The 15599-nt window shown below is 44.0% G+C and overlaps 1 protein-coding gene across 3 annotated transcripts in view; it reads left to right on the forward strand.

The window, feature by feature from the left end:
• The window catches only part of ANXA4 (annexin A4), a 76784-nt gene that overhangs the window by 54196 nt on the left and 6989 nt on the right, over window positions 1–15599 (forward strand). For all 3 annotated transcript variants that reach the window (XM_044261304.1, XM_044261306.1, XM_044261305.1), the window contains 7 exons: window positions 239–329; window positions 1689–1768; window positions 3766–3822; window positions 9703–9796; window positions 13190–13285; window positions 13842–13900; window positions 15069–15191. In XM_044261304.1, the coding sequence (XP_044117239.1) occupies window positions 239–329; window positions 1689–1768; window positions 3766–3822; window positions 9703–9796; window positions 13190–13285; window positions 13842–13900; window positions 15069–15191 (600 nt within the window). The remainder of the gene's footprint in view (window positions 1–238; window positions 330–1688; window positions 1769–3765; window positions 3823–9702; window positions 9797–13189; window positions 13286–13841; window positions 13901–15068; window positions 15192–15599) is intronic.

A 15599-nucleotide genomic window follows, 5' to 3' on the forward strand; every position in this document is an offset into this window, starting at 1 on the left:
ACTGTCCATAATCTGGCACAATAACAACAGCCTATAAATATTTGTTATTACTAGAAACAACTACGGTGAACACTTTGGAATTTGGGCAGGACAATAAAAAATGAGCAAATCCTAAATTGCTAGAACCTGGTGGGTTGTCTTTATTCTCTGCGGATTCCTAGGTATATATGCCTCCATGTCTGGGATCCAGCGTTGTGAACTGGCTCCTAACTGCCTCTCCTCTGGGTTTCGTGTGCAGGGAGCCGGCACGGATGAGGGCTGCCTGATTGAGATCCTGGCCTCCCGGACACCCGAGGAGATCCGACGCATAAACCAGACCTACCAGCTTCGTATGTAGTGTCCTTCATGGCCCCCCTTGAGGTTTCACTATGATTTGAGAAGTAAACTAGCAGCAGGTCATTACCTACTGGCCAAACTCTCCTCGTACAGGGACGCTGACCATGAGGGAGCCTCAGTTCCAGGCATATCCCTGTCTAGAGAGATGAGAGTCTGTTGGCTTCTCCAGACTTTTCTGGTGAAGATCCTACTCTACGGAAGCCACTCAGTGTAGCGTTTTACGACCTGGGAAGTTGGAAGGTTGCTCCTTATTACCAAGCAGAGAATCAAATGTGTTTGTGCAAAAGTGGTGGGACAGCTAAATCTTAGCATCCCAGGGAACGGCTTGGAGGGGCTGTCTAGCCCAGCTTCTTACCTCCAGATGGGACTCTGTGCCCTCCGGCCATCTCAGTAAGATGGACATCTCCTGCCCTCTTAAGAATCTCCAGAGGGTAGTGCTTTATGAAGAGCCGTTAAAATATGCCTTTTTGTCCTAAGAAGGCAATTTTAAAAATGCACAAAGGTTTAGCCTACAGTTCTTATTTGATCTTGTTCATATAAGCTAAAAATGTCCAGCAACGGCAGATTGGCTAAGCAAACTACAGTGTACCCACACAGTGGAGTGATAGGTAGTCCCCAAGTTGTCTGTGGAAGGCTATTAGTAAATTTCATGAAATTCATTATGGTGGAGTTTTGTAGGTGTTTTTTTTTTCCTCCTTCATTTTACTTATTTGTTTTTCCCCAAGTTTCCCATAGCGAATAGGCACTACTCTGGTAGAAAGAAAACAAAACAGTAAGAGTTTTTTGGTAAGATTTCGGAGCAGGAGATGCTAGACCTTGGGAGCTTGGCTCAAGCACTGAGATCCCCACGTCTGCTGAATGTAGGTTTTGTAACCCCGAGGGGCTGTGAAGAGTTAAGAGGATCTCTGGGGTAACTCTCGAAGGAGCGCCCAGGCAGAGAAGGCACGTGCTGGAAATTTGGGCCTGACGGTCCCCTGATGGTCCCCAGACATAGTTTCAGAAACTCTGCTCCATTTTCCTTTCAGCCGTCCCCCTTCTCTGTGTCACTGGGAACCATGGTGAGAACAGAGTCCTGACAGTAGGAACCTAGAGGGAGGGTTATAGCCGTAGTCTTCCTCGACCTCCCATGTTAAGGAACAGGAACAGCTTTGCTTCCTCCATAATGACAACCTAAACTTAACCTTGACCATTTTATCGGAGTTCAGTTTTGACAGAAGTGTGTGCAGGGTCATGAGGAGCTGCTTTAGCAAGCTGGCTAATCCTGCGGGGGTTGGGGGTGCAGAGGGCCCTAGAGCAGGTCACAGGGCTGGGCGGGACTCTGTTCTCATGCAGCCATTTTGTTCTCTTTCCAGAATACGGGCGGAGCCTTGAAGATGACATTCGCTCTGACACTTCGTTCATGTTCCAGAGGGTGCTGGTGTCTCTGTCCGCTGTGAGTTGCTCCCTTTGTGAGCTGCTTCTGACAGGGGTTCAGTTCTGCTGGAGAGCTCACCCTGGATCCCCTTTTCCAGACTTTCCCATCCTTTCGTCCTCCCAAACGGGAACATTCCCCAGGTGTTGCTGTTGGGCCTGCTGTTTGTTTTCATCTTTCTTTTAGAGACTCTGGGTAGTCATGCATGCCCAGTTATTTGAATGTATATATCCCAGTACCTAATATGTGCCAGATATCCTTACTGCTCAGTGCATTGAGACAGCTTCTAGGCTTTACGAGTTCATATTGTCATAAAGGAATATATCAGGTACACAGTTTGCCATAATAAAGTCAGGAAGAGTACACATGGAGAGGAATAGAGTTAAAGGAAGGTTCAAGGACAGAGTCTGGTCGCAGAAACAGAGAAGAACCTTTGTGACAGAGGTGCCTGTTCACAGAGGACCTGAGGGCTTGCTGGGGTGTAGGTGGGGGCATCACAGGCAAGAACAGCCAGAGAAAGGCAAGGAGGCAGGAAACACAGGGTTCAGGGAACAAATGACTGAGCAATTGGCAGTAATTCTAGGAGCCAGGTGAAAGGATGAACTGGGATCCCTTGTTGGGAGAGCAGTAGGGAGCCACTGAAGGTTTGGGAACACGGGAATGAATTGCATTTTCAGAAGAGTTACATAAATCGTGATGTGTAAGGTCAGCTGAACTGGAAGCTGGGAGGTCTGGTGGAAGTTACTTCACTATTCCAGATGAGAAATAAAGCAGGACTGGGTCAGTGTGGGAGCAGGGGCATCAGCAAATAGCAAATGTATACATGAGATATTTCACATGACTTCCCAATTTTGTCTTTATCCCAACCTCCTTCCTGAGTGTAAGACTCTGATTTCTCGCTGCTTTTTAAGGTGCTTCCTCAAATTGGGCCTCCTAACCTAAACCTGAACTCCTTTCCCTCCCCCCGCCCCAAACCAGCTCACCTTCCTGACCTGCCTGTTTCTGTTCCTACTGTTGCTCTTCTTCCAACAAAGTCGGACCCTGGGAATCATCTCTAACCCCACCTGTCCCCTGTCTCTGATATTTTAAAATGCCAGCCTGCTTTTCTTATTTCCTACCCATTTTTTCTTTGCCTGCCAGATTTAGCATTCTGCCAAGCCATGCCTAGACCACAGAATATTGAGACAGCCTGACAAATAAAAACAGGCTCACAAACCAGAGGAAAGTTACCTGTTTTGTGGCTGGTTAGCATTCCTCCAAGCCTTTACCCCGCCCTCCCCAGAACCCGGTGTCGGTGAGGGTTGGGGCATTTTCACCTGCTCCTTAAGCCCCATCACGGGCTTCTCTTCTGTTCTTTTTTTTTTTTTTTTTAAAGATTTTATTTATTTATTTGAGAGAGAGAGACAGTGAGAGAGAGCACGAGCGAGGAGAAGGTCAGAGAGCAAAGCAGACTCCCCATGGAGCTGGGAGCCTGATGTGGGACTGGAGCCTGATGTGGGACTCGATCCCGGGACTCCAGGATCACGCCCTGAGCCGGAGGCAGTCGTCCAACCAACTGAGCCACCCTTCTCTTCTGTTCTAATTCTCTTCCATTCCCAGCCCCTGTTTGGCAGAACTGATCAATGGAGATGAGTCAGTTAGGAAGGCTTTGGTCAGCCAGGAAGACATAGGAATGGTAGGACGTGGTGCAGGGAAGGAAATAGGGGAGGAGACAGCAGGGGAGGGGGCAGTCAGCAGGTGGGTCGTCCTTCCCCTTCTTCCAGCAGAGACACCCACACAGCATGCAGGAACTGCTGGCTCTCTGGTTGGTAATGCTATCTATGCACAGATTAGAGCCATAGGAATAATGGAGGTGCATTCAGAGGACATCTGTTATTCCTCCCTAGGTTGGAAGTGGGACCCCTGTTGGCATTCCGTCTACTTACCATGTCCTTGGGTTCCAGACATTCTGTCTTGACAGTGGCCCTCCCCCCACCCAATCTTCATGGATACTGTCTCATTCTCTTTGGTTTTCTCAGGGTGGCAGGGACGAAGGAAATTACCTGGATGATGCTCTCATGAGACAGGATGCTCAGGTCAGTAGAACTGCAGTTTCTCTCTTTTCTTTTGCCGGTAAGGCCTTATTTGGTGGACCCCCTCTTACATTTCAGTGTATATTGTTGGCCAAGCTGAGATATGTTCTCTGGGGTGGGGGTAAGGGGAGAAATTCCCACAGATGACCTTTTTATTTATTTATTTATCTATTTATTTATTTATTTATTATTATTATTATTTTACCTTTTTTTTTTTTTTTAAAGATTTCATTTATTTGAGTGAGAGAGAGCATAAGCAGGGAGAGCAGCAGAGGGAGATGGGGAGGGAGAAACAGACTCCCCACAGAGCAAGTAGCCGGACGCAGGGCTCTATCTGAGGATACCAAGATCATGACCTGAGCCAAAGGCAGACCCCTAATCGACTGACCCACCCTGGCCCCCCAGATGACCTTTAATAGCAGAAATTTCTTGCAGAAATATACCTGGGGCTTGGGGTGATGCAGGGCATCATTATATAATATCCCTGGGTTCTTGACATTGGGACCATGGTATGGTCACCCCAGAGAACCATGGAGTGTCTTCTGAATCACTTGAAGGTGAAGGGACCTGCCTGTGCTTTATTTACCTTGCATTTTTACTTTTGCAGAGAGAACATTTGATAGAACCTGTATAAAACAGCTTGGCACAGTGTGTACCCTATTGGGCAAATCCCAAGAGGCAGATGTTTCTCTGGTATCAGCCCACTGATGGCTGTCCTGGGACCAACCCCCAATTTACTGTGGCCAGATAACACTATTTACAATAGCTAATAAAAAACAGGGCCTTGCCAGGTACCAAACACTGTTGAGAGCTGTTGACATAAAGTATGAATCCTTGCAATAACGCTACGACCCAAGTACTGCTATCCCCTTTTTATGGATGAGGGAATTGAGGCTTACAGAAGTCCAGTTCCTTGCTTAAGTTCACATGGCAGAACTAGGATATGAACCTGGGCAATTTGGATCTAGACCCTGTACTCTTAATCAATACACAATCATAGGGAAGTTTGGTCCCATTAGGTATGTGAGGTATGAACCCTATGGCTTCTGCGGGAAAGAACCTGTTGCTTTCACAAGAAGGGAGAGAGGTAAAAATGTCATAAGAGTTCTCAGGACACAGAGAGGCCCATTCCACACTGGAGAAATAGGAAATTGCCTTTAATCCAGAAGCTTTGAGGAAAGAGGAGGTGCTGGAACTCCTGGATGCTTATGTGAATTTCAGTTACCTCAAGGACAGCATTTTTGGATATGTTGGAGGGCGACTTCATAGCCCAGGTGAATACCCACCATCATTTTCTGGTGGGTCTCCTAGGTGCCAGGCATTGCATTAACTACCTCATGCTTTTTCCTTATAACACATCGGTGAAGTAGATACTATTATCAAATCAAAACCACAATGACATACCACCTCACACCAGTCAGAATGGCTAAAATTAACAAGTCAGGAAATGACAGATGTTGGTGAGGATGCAGAGAAAGGGGAACCCTCCTACACTGTTGGTGGGAATGCAAGTTGGTGCAACCACTCTGGAAAACAGCATGGAGATTTCCTCAAAAAGTTGAAAATAGAGCTACCTTATGACCCAGCAATTGCACTACTAGGTATTTACCCTAAAGATACGAATGTAGTGATCCGAAGGGGCACGTGCACCCGAATGTTTATAACAACAATGTCCACAATAGCCAAACTACGGAAAGAACCTAGATGTCCATCAACAGATGAATGGATATAAAGAAGAGGTGGTATATATATACAATGGAATACTATGCAGCCATCAAAAGAAATGAAATCTTGCCTTTTGCAATGACATGGAGGGAACTAGAGGGTATTATGCTGAGCGAAATAAGTCAATCAGAGAAAAACAATTATCATATGATCTTCCTGATATGAAGAATTTGAGAGGTAATGTGGGGGACTCAGGGGGTAGGGAAGGAAAAAATGAAACAAGATGGGATCGGGAGGGAGACAAACCATTAGAGACTTTTAATCTCGCAAAATAAACAGGGTTGGGGGGGCAGGGAGGGTGGTTGGGTTATGGATGTTGGGGAGGGTATGTGCTATGGTGAGTGCTGTGAAGTGTGTAAACCTGGAGATTCACAGACCTGTACCCCTGGGGCTAATAATACATTATATGTTAATAAAGATTAAAAATTAAAACAAAAAAAGAAACCGATGCAAAGGCATAATAACTTGTCCCAGATCACATAGCTGGTGGAATTGGGCTCTTGGAATCCAGGTCTGTCTGATTTTTTAAAACCATGCAATTCCATGAACAAATGTTTTGGGGGTGGGGTTCTCCAAGGAGCACAGTTCCCCTTGGGAGTGATCAGGATGAAAAGGGGTTTCCAAATAAGTTTGGTCTGGGGAAGTTGGACAGAGAGAGCAGAGCTCAGAGAAGGTTTTTCTGGATCCTTTCAAGTCTTACCAAGAGGTGAGGGATTTAAGAACAGCTGCTGCTGAGATTTCAGCTCTTCTAGGATAAAACCAGGAGGAAAACCTTGTCAGCCTTTGCCCTGTGACTTGTCTCAGCAGCAAGGGGAGTGTTTGCAAACACTGGGGGTTACAGCTTGATTCTGATGGAGGAAAGTAAAGGAGTTTGAGATGAGAAGAATGACCAGGGCAGTTGGAATTAGGTAATGGTTATGTATCGAAGGTAGAAATCTTAAAATACAGAGGCTGTTATCCAACAAATCCAATTGTATCTGTCTTTTGGATGAAACTTGCACCGAAGGACCTAATCAGGAGCCCTCTGAATTCCCACTTTAGAAAGAAACCTGTGATATATTAAAACTACATTAAAAATGCCCTTGAGGGGGCGCCTGGGTGGCTCAGTGGGTTAAGCCGATGCCTTCAGCTCAGGTCATGATCCCAGGATCCTGAGATCGAGTCCCGCATCGAGCTCTCTGCTGAGCAGAGAGCCTGCTTTCCTCTCTCTCTCTCTCTGCCTGCCTCTCTGTGAGGCAGATCTCTGTCAAATAAATAAATAAAATCTTAGAAAAAAAAATGCCCTTGAGTGCTTTGGCTAGGTGGCACATTTTGATTTCCTTCTTCTGCAAAGAAAAAAAAAAAACCCAGCACCCAAAAAAAAAAAAAAAAAAGGGAAAATCTGCAGCAACATTGGAAACTATGGAGGAGGGCCATTAAAATGCCAGATGGGCAGTGAACCTGGGCCAATGACTCCAGAAGGACATTTCTGCCCCAGAAAAGGGGCTGACCCCCTCCCTACCCCCACAACCCCAAGCTGGGGAAGCAGGCACAGTGGCTTCATGCAAACAGGAAGACGTTCCTCAAGGAACTCCTGTGTCTCGGCTGCCCTTGTGGAAGAGGTACTGGAGCTCCTGCTTGAAACCCATCCAAATAGAACGTGAGGAACTCCAGGAAGACTCCACTCACCTTGTTCTGGAGGGAAAAACCACATCCAGATAGGCTGCTCGTCGTTTGAGAATGAAAAGCCACAAATGCCTCAGCCCAAACACCATGTGGCCCATGAATACACAGAAGTAGGAAGGGGAGGCAGACAGGGCCACACTGTAAGGAAGAGACAGATTTCAGATCGAAAGAGAAACAGATTTCAATTAAACAACAGCTAAAAAATAAAAAGCGAGAAAACAACAGATGAGCATGGAGCCAAATGAAGAGCGAGACGAGATAAATAGAGTGAGAGGGGCTCACGAGAAGTGGTCTTCGATGGAAATCTGAAGTTTACAGTTTATTACTTGACAGCTTACATGAAGCCTTTGTGTCCTCCGAGCTTTAAAATTCCATGGTTCTGTGAACGGACTCTAAAGCAGGGAGGAAATGAGACAAAAGAAGCGAAGAATGAGGAGATAGATGGAGGTGAGCCCACAGGGAGTGATAAGATGTGTCAAATAAGGGCATTTTGAGACATTTAACAAGCCAGCTGCAGATTATAGATAAACAGTAGGGCCTTAAAGACCTCCGTTTTAACAGCATGCACGTAACATAAAATTTGCTGTCTTCACCACTTTTAAGTGTACAGGTCGGTAGAGTTAACTCTGTGCACATTCTTGTGCGGCCTGTCTCCAGAACTTTCTCACCTTGCAGAACTGAAACTCTATACCCATGAAACAACTCCTCATTTCTCCTCTCCCCCCAGCCACTGACAACCACAGTTCGGCTTCCTGTTTCTAGAGTTTGACCTCTCTAGACCCCTCATAATAAGTTAATCACAGTATTTGTGTTATGTAACTGGCTTATTTCGCTTAGCATACTGTCCTCAAGGTTCGCCCATGGTGCAGCGTGTGTCAGAATTCCAGTCCTTTGTCTGCACAGAATTCCGTAGCACGCGTTCACCCACATTTTGCTTCTCCATTCATATGTCAGTGGACAGTTTGGGTTGTTTCTACCTTTTGGCCCTTGTGAATACTGCTGCTATGAACACGTGCACAGGTAACTCTGTACGATCTGGTCTCCGTTCTTTTGGCTGTATACTCAGGAGTAGTGTTATTAGATCCTATGGTAGTTCTATTTTTAACTTTTCCAGGAACAGCCCTACTGTTTCTGGTAGTAGCTCATCATTCTTCATTCTCATCAACTGCACAGTGTTCCAGTTTCTCTACATCCTCGCCAACACTTGCCGTTTTGTTTTGAAATAGTAGTGAGGTGATATGAATAACAGTTTTGATTTGTCAATAACAGAGTTAAAGCAACCAGAATTTCTTATACTCCTACCCGTTTGGAATAAGCCGTTACAGAAAAAAAGGACTATAAGCAATTACTAATGGGTCCTGGTTCTACCGTGAGAACTTCCGTAGCCTTGAGCAAATCACAGATTATTCTAGAGCAGTGTTGTCCTTTAGAACTTTCCGTGATGCTAAAAGTGTATACGGTGGCATTGTCTAGTATGGGTAACCACTAGCTATTTTTTTTTTTAAAGATTTTATTTATTTATTCGACAGACAGAGATCACAAGTAGGCAGAGAGGTAGGCAGAGAGAGAGGGGGGAGGAAGCAGGCTCCCTGCCAAGCAGAGAGCCCGATATGGGGCTCGATCCCAGGACCCTGGGATCATGACCTGAGCCGAAGGCAGAGGCTTTAACCCACTGAGCCACCCAGGCGCCCCCCCACTAGCTATTTTTAATTAAATAAATAAAATGTAAAACTCAACACCTGGGTCAGACTAGCCACGTGTAGCCACTGAGCACTTGAAATATAGCTAGTCTGACTGAGGAGTTGAATTTTTAATTTAATTTAATTTTAGTTAGTTAAAATATAAATAGCCACATTTGGTTGGTAGCTGCTATAAAGAATGCCAGTCTAGGGCATTTCTTTTGGCTCTTAAGGTAGAACAATGTGGGGCACCTGGCTGGCTCAGTTGGTGGAGCATGTGACTCTTGATCTCAGGGTTGTGAGTTCAAGCCCACATTGGGTGCAGAGACTATTTAAAATCTTTAAAAAGAAAAAAAATAAATAAAAGAAAAAGAAAGAAGAATAAAGATAGAACCATTTAGCCCTATATTGGGAGCTGCTGGTGCTTGCTCTGACTCTCCCATTAGTCTCTTTTCGGGGGTTGGGGGCTGGGGGCTGGAAGGGTCAGAGGGAAAGAGAGAATCTTCAGCATGCTCCAGGCCCAGCACAGAGCTGAGGCCAGGCTCAGTTTCAAGACCCTGAGATCATGACCTGAGCTGAAATCAGGAATCAGATGCTTAACCGACTGGGCCATCCAGGCACCCCATGGTCCCATTACTTTTATACCTAAGGAAAAATCTTGAGTCATTGCTACTAACCACAAGCAGCACTTCCACACCCATCACCAGCAAAATAAAACAAAGCCAGCTCAGCTCTTTGATGTTCCGGAAATACTTGCATGTTTCCTGGCACCTTCTCTGTGATGGTTTTAAGCTTTTGCTTTGTTTGGCTTCAGGACCTGTATGAGGCTGGAGAGAAGAAATGGGGGACAGATGAGGTGAAATTTCTAACTGTTCTCTGTTCCCGGAACCGAAATCATCTGTTGCATGGTAAGGCGCTTGCCTCATCTTCAAAGAAACTGAAAGATGATGAAAATTGTATTGTCCATAATTAATTGAGAATTTTCCCCCTTTATTTGTACAAAGAACAGATTGTACCGAATTGTCTTAGATGTTTTACTTGGAAATGTATGAGTGAAACAATGTGCATGAAGGCCAATTTCTTTTTTCTTTTTTTAAAGATTCCATTTATTTATTTGAGAGGGAGAGAGAAGACAAGTGAGGGGGAGGAGCAGGGGGAAAGGCAGAGGAAAGAGACAGGGAGAAGCAGACCCCCCACTGAGCAGGGATTCCCAGGACTTGATCATGACCTGAGCTGAAGGCAGACCCTTAACCCACTGAACTCCCCAGATGCCTGCTAAAAGATTAATTATGAAAAATTACTAGATACACAACACATTCTTAGAAGTTTGGCATTTCTGGGGTACCTGGGTGGCTCACTGGGTTAAAGCCTCTGCCTTTGGCTCAGGTCATGATCCCATGGTCCTGGCATCAAGCCCCACGTAGGGCTCTCTGCTCAGCAGGGAGCCTGCTTCCCCTCCTCCTCTCTCTGCCTGCCTCCCTGCCTACTTGTGATCTCTGTCTGTCAAATAAATAAATAAATAAATATATATTAAAAAAAAGTTTGGCATTTCTATTTGTAGGAAACCAACCTTCATGGTCAGTCCTTTTTCTAAAGCAGCCCCATTTAATTTTAATTACATACAAAGAAATCTTCAGTACATCAGTGAGCAATAAAATAAAATTGTTGGTTGACATTTATTCCTAGTTAATATCCAAGTTGAAAGCTAATAGAAGTGATTTCTTTAGGGAGTATGTTGCATAAAATAAATAGTGGATAATTTCAAATTTTATTTCCTGTGTGTAATGTTCCTAATTTGCTTCTGATAATGCTTAGTCTTTGTAATGTGCTTTTAACTTCTATGGGGGAAAAATTGTAGCACATTTGTCGTCAGGTTTATTTTCTTCTTGTAAACAGTAATAAGGGTTTAATAAGATACTTCATCTTGTATGTAAGCTCTTTAGGTCTTTGTGTTGCATCATAATTTTATAAACCCACCAGGCCTTATAATCACACACAATTTACCAAACCCATGGGAAATTTTGGAAGAATGAGTTTGGTAAATTGAAGACATAAAGTAATTGAAAATTACAGCACATTTGGAAGTTGTAGATACTTCAGATATTCCACAGTGACTAAAAATAGGTGATTACACCTGTTAATAAATGTCATGGGCTACTGTCAAATGCACCAACTTCTGACTCCGCTCCCTATTTCTTTAGCCTTCCCTTCCTTGCCAGATGACTTATTACATAAATCTCCCTCTGGTGGTGTTTTCCAAGAACTACAGGTCCTCAAAAAATGCAAATACCTAACCATTTTCACTTCTAGGCGCAAGTCAGTTGTCCGGACATTGTAAAATATCTACTTGTAAAATCTAAATACGGGACGCCTGGGTGGCGCAATTGGTTGGACGACTGCCTTCGGCTCAGGGCGTGATCCTGGAGTCCCGGGATCGAGTCCCACATCAGGCTCCCAGCTCCATGGGGAGTCTGCTTCGCTCTCTGACCTTCTCGCTCATGCTCTCTCTCACACTCTCTCTCTCAAATAAATAAATAAAATCTTTAAAAAAAAAAAAAAAAAAGAAAATCTAAATACTATTTGGATAAATAAAACTTCATAATTTTCTTAGCAACCAATAATGAGAGTGAGGATTCAAATAACTAGGGTTTTATTTGTTATCTTCTAGTACAGTGCTAAGCATATTAAAGATTTTTCTTTTTTATTTGACAGGGAGAGAGAACAAGCACAAACAAGGGGGAGCAGCAGGCAAAGGGAGAAGCAGGCTCCCCACTGAGCAGGGAGCCCAAATGTGGGGCTCAATCCCAAGACCCTGGGGTCATGACCTGAGCCAAAGGCAGAGACTTAATGAACTGAGCCATCCAGGGACCCCCAGTGCTAAGCATATTATAAGCATTGTTTGTCACAACATCTCATTGGAGCAGCCAGTATCTACACCATTTCACAGAGAAGAAAACTGAGGCTTAGAAAATGTATCAATTAGATCTTTTGATTCTAAGCAGTAGATGCAGACTCCCAACTTCAGTAAGAAGAAGAAATAATACAGAATGGGACAAGAGAGAAAATGGAAAATATTGGTGTCTCATTGAATTGAAGGGAGACCCGAACATTTCCAGGAAGTACAGAAATCAAGGCAGATCTAGGGATCTTAGTGGAAGGGAGTCACATCTTTTATTTATTTATTTATTTATTTATTTATTTATTTAAGATTTTATTTATTTGACAGAGAGAGAGAAATCACAAGTAGGCAGAGAGGCAGGCAGAGAGGGGGGGGGGAGGAAGCAGGCTCCCTGCAGAGCAGAGAGCCCCACGCAGGGCTCGATCCCAGGCCCCTGGGATCATGACCTGAGCTGAAGGCAGAGGCTTTAACCCACTGAGCCACCCAGGCACCCCCACATATTTTATTTGTAAGGCAGAGTTTCCAAAGTCTGGTCTTCATTGAAAATGCTGGTTCTTGAACCCCTACTTCAGATTGGCTGACTCTGATTCCCTGAAAGTGACATCCAGGAAGTTTCACAGGTTTCCCAGGTGATTCTTACATTGTCTAGGGTGAAAGATGATTCACTGCTTTTGACCATCTCCTGGAGGGTGAGACTGGTTCTGGTCCAGTGAACTTTGCACTCACTTTGTAGAGCTTATGGTCTGTGTTGAGAGGCAGGGTGTCCCTGGATTGACAGCCCTGTGAGAATCACCCTGATGGGGCCTGGGACAGCACTCCAAAGAATTAATGTTAAGAAGATAAAACAAATAATCCACTCTAAGAAGGCTCCAGAAGGAGGCTGTGAGAGGAAAATAAGTTTATCACATTCAAAAATACTTGGCAAAAAGTAAAAAAAAAAAATTCTGTTACAGTCTATTAAAAGATGCAACTGTTCATTACCAAATGTGATTCAACAGTTAAAAGGGTTGAATTGCGCTAGTTTTGATGAGCCAAAAGGAAGACGAACATGCAGGTGATTGCCAAGGCCAAAATTACAGAAAGACATGGTCTGCTTATTAAAGGGAACAATGAGAAAAGAAAGCAAATCTCTCCAGACATTATCACTATTATATGTGTGAGAAAGCGAGGTCCCAAATAAGGGAAAGGGCTTGCCTGATACCCTCCAAGAGGCAAAATATTCCTTTGTCCATTCCACTTGCCATATGCCTCCCGGTTCTCACTGACATTGATAATTAATTGCCTCCTGATGTATGCCAAAGAATAAAGAGTGAGCTCTAGAAAGATGCTTATTCTCTCCATAAATTTTAGTTCCCTGTATTTTTTTTTATTATTTATAATTCCACTCTATTACTGTTTGTAGTGTTTGATGAATACAAAAGGATATCTCAGAAGGATATTGAGCAGAGTATTAAGTCTGAAACATCTGGTAGTTTTGAAGATGCTCTTCTGGCCATAGGTAAGCTGGTCGTGGGGTGGGGAGCAGAGAAACAAACGTTTATAGACTTTGCTTCTTACCAGTTTGTTGTCATGGAGATACAGTTTTTTGGTTTCAGGGATTTAAAAAAAAAAGTTTAAATCACTCATAATAAGATCCGGAATTTTAAACAAGAAGTATTACATGTGATCTGATTGTTACTCTGTTATATAGTTTTCTATATTTTATATCCTCTGTGCCGTTATATCTCAGTATACTGGAAAGATAACCCTATAGTAGCTGCATTTTTCAAGTCTATGAATGGTTAGAACTAATAAGAGTTTCAGAATAGTAATCATTTTTAAACTGTACGCTGCCTTTTGCTTTAATTGCCTTTATTATTTCTCTAATTAATTACTTTATTAATTACTTTTCCATGGCCTGTGTTCATAAGACATTGTTTGGCTAAAATTTTTCCGACAAAGCAATGGGGAGATATTAATTTCATACCTTGTAGAAACAGAAGGAACAACTGTCATTTTTTTCTCATAGATTTTATTTGTAATTTTTGCTATTTCCTTTTTTAATCTCTTAACAGTAAAGTGCATGAGGAACAAATCTGCATATTTTGCTGAAAGGCTTTATAAATCTATGAAGGTAAATGGCCTCAATTTTAGCATCTGAATGACTTCAACATGTCTTGTGTCTACTTTCATGTTTACTTATGTTTCCTACACAAATTAACCAAAAGCCTTAGATACTCAGTTCATCAAATACTTCACTGAGTGCCTGTTAATAGAAATACTAGGTAATAATTATTGAGTACTTATAACATGATCACTATTCCTATGCTGTATACACATGGATTAATTTTTTTTTTTAAGATTATTTATTTATTTATTTGACAGAGAGAGATCACAAGCAGGCAGAGAGGCAGGCAGAGAGAGAGAGGAGGAAGCAGGCTCCCTGCTGAGCAGAGAGCCCGATGCGGGACTCGATCCCAGGACCCTGAGATCACGACCCGAGCCGAAGGCAGCGGCTAAACCCACTGAGCCACCCAGGTGCCCCTACACATGGATTAATTTTATGCCTATCGCAGCTGTGTGGGGCAGGTACTATTATTAACCCCCATTTTACAGATGAGAAAACTGAGACATAGGGAGGTGCGCAGTTTGCCCAGGGTCCTCAGTGACGACGCAAGAGAGCAGGGATACACACACTGGCAGTCTGGCTTCAGAGCCCAGGCTCCTAACTGCGCCGTATCCTCTATGCGGACACCCTTGCTGGGAACCATGGGAGGTGCAAGAGAGATCAAAAGGTAGGAAGGGGAAGGCAGGTATGGGCAGAACACTGATAAGAACAAAATAGAAGGTAAGATGGTAGTTGAGGACCCAAATGTATAGGAACACAGAAAGACTATTTTTTTCCCATATTTGTTGAGGTGGTGAGGATCAGAAAAGACTACAGTAAAGAAGTTGGTATCTGTGAGCAGGACCTTCAAGGAAGTTTTACATGAGGGGCTTCCATACAGGAGGAAGGGTGCTGAGGCTGGGGAGGGAAGGAGGACATTCAGGGGGAGGGATCACGGCAGGCAGGCCAGGCAGCTGGCTGGGAATGCGGACTATGTCTCTAGTGGCAGGGAGGGGTCTCCTCTGGTCAGAACACAGAACGTTGGAAAGCCTGGAACACTGGTGAGGAGCAGCGTTCCACACGCTTTCTAAGGTTGTGATAGGACATCACCAGGAGAGCCACGCAGAGATTTGCCTTGATAAGCTAACAAAGAAGACTGTCTAGAAACCAGCATGGATCTTGTTTTCTTCCTTAGGGCTTGGGCACCGATGATGACACCCTGATCAGAGTTATGGTTTCCCGAGCAGAGATTGATATGATGGACATTCGGGAAAACTTCAAGAGGCTCTATGGAAAGTCTCTGTACTCCTTCATCAAGGTGGGTCACGGGAGCCCGTCCTCGGCCCAGGGGAAGGCTCTGAGGAAAGAATGGGGTTCCAGCCTGGGCATTCAGACACTTCTTAGCCACTCCCTGGCAGATAACCTCCCCTTTAAAGATGGTACTGTGATTCAGGTATTTCCAGTTTTCCCCCTTTCACACAGATGTTTAAATCCTGGCCAGGTTAAAAGCTGGAAATGTTTGCCTTCTAAATATAGTAATTATTTCATGTTGACTCCAGACAGAGAAAGAGTATATTTTAATGAATACTTTCAACAATGCAGTTTCCCTGTCTACTTGCTTACGGTGAAAGGGACACAACGAAATCAGTCATCCAAAACTCTCTCCCGGGCCAGCTGAGGTCTGCTGAAAATATGGGAAAGCATGTTACCCTGGATTGCTGCCTTT

Source organism: Neovison vison, chromosome 8, assembly GCF_020171115.1.
Source record: "Neovison vison isolate M4711 chromosome 8, ASM_NN_V1, whole genome shotgun sequence".
NCBI classification, from domain to species: Eukaryota; Metazoa; Chordata; class Mammalia; order Carnivora; family Mustelidae; genus Neogale; species Neogale vison.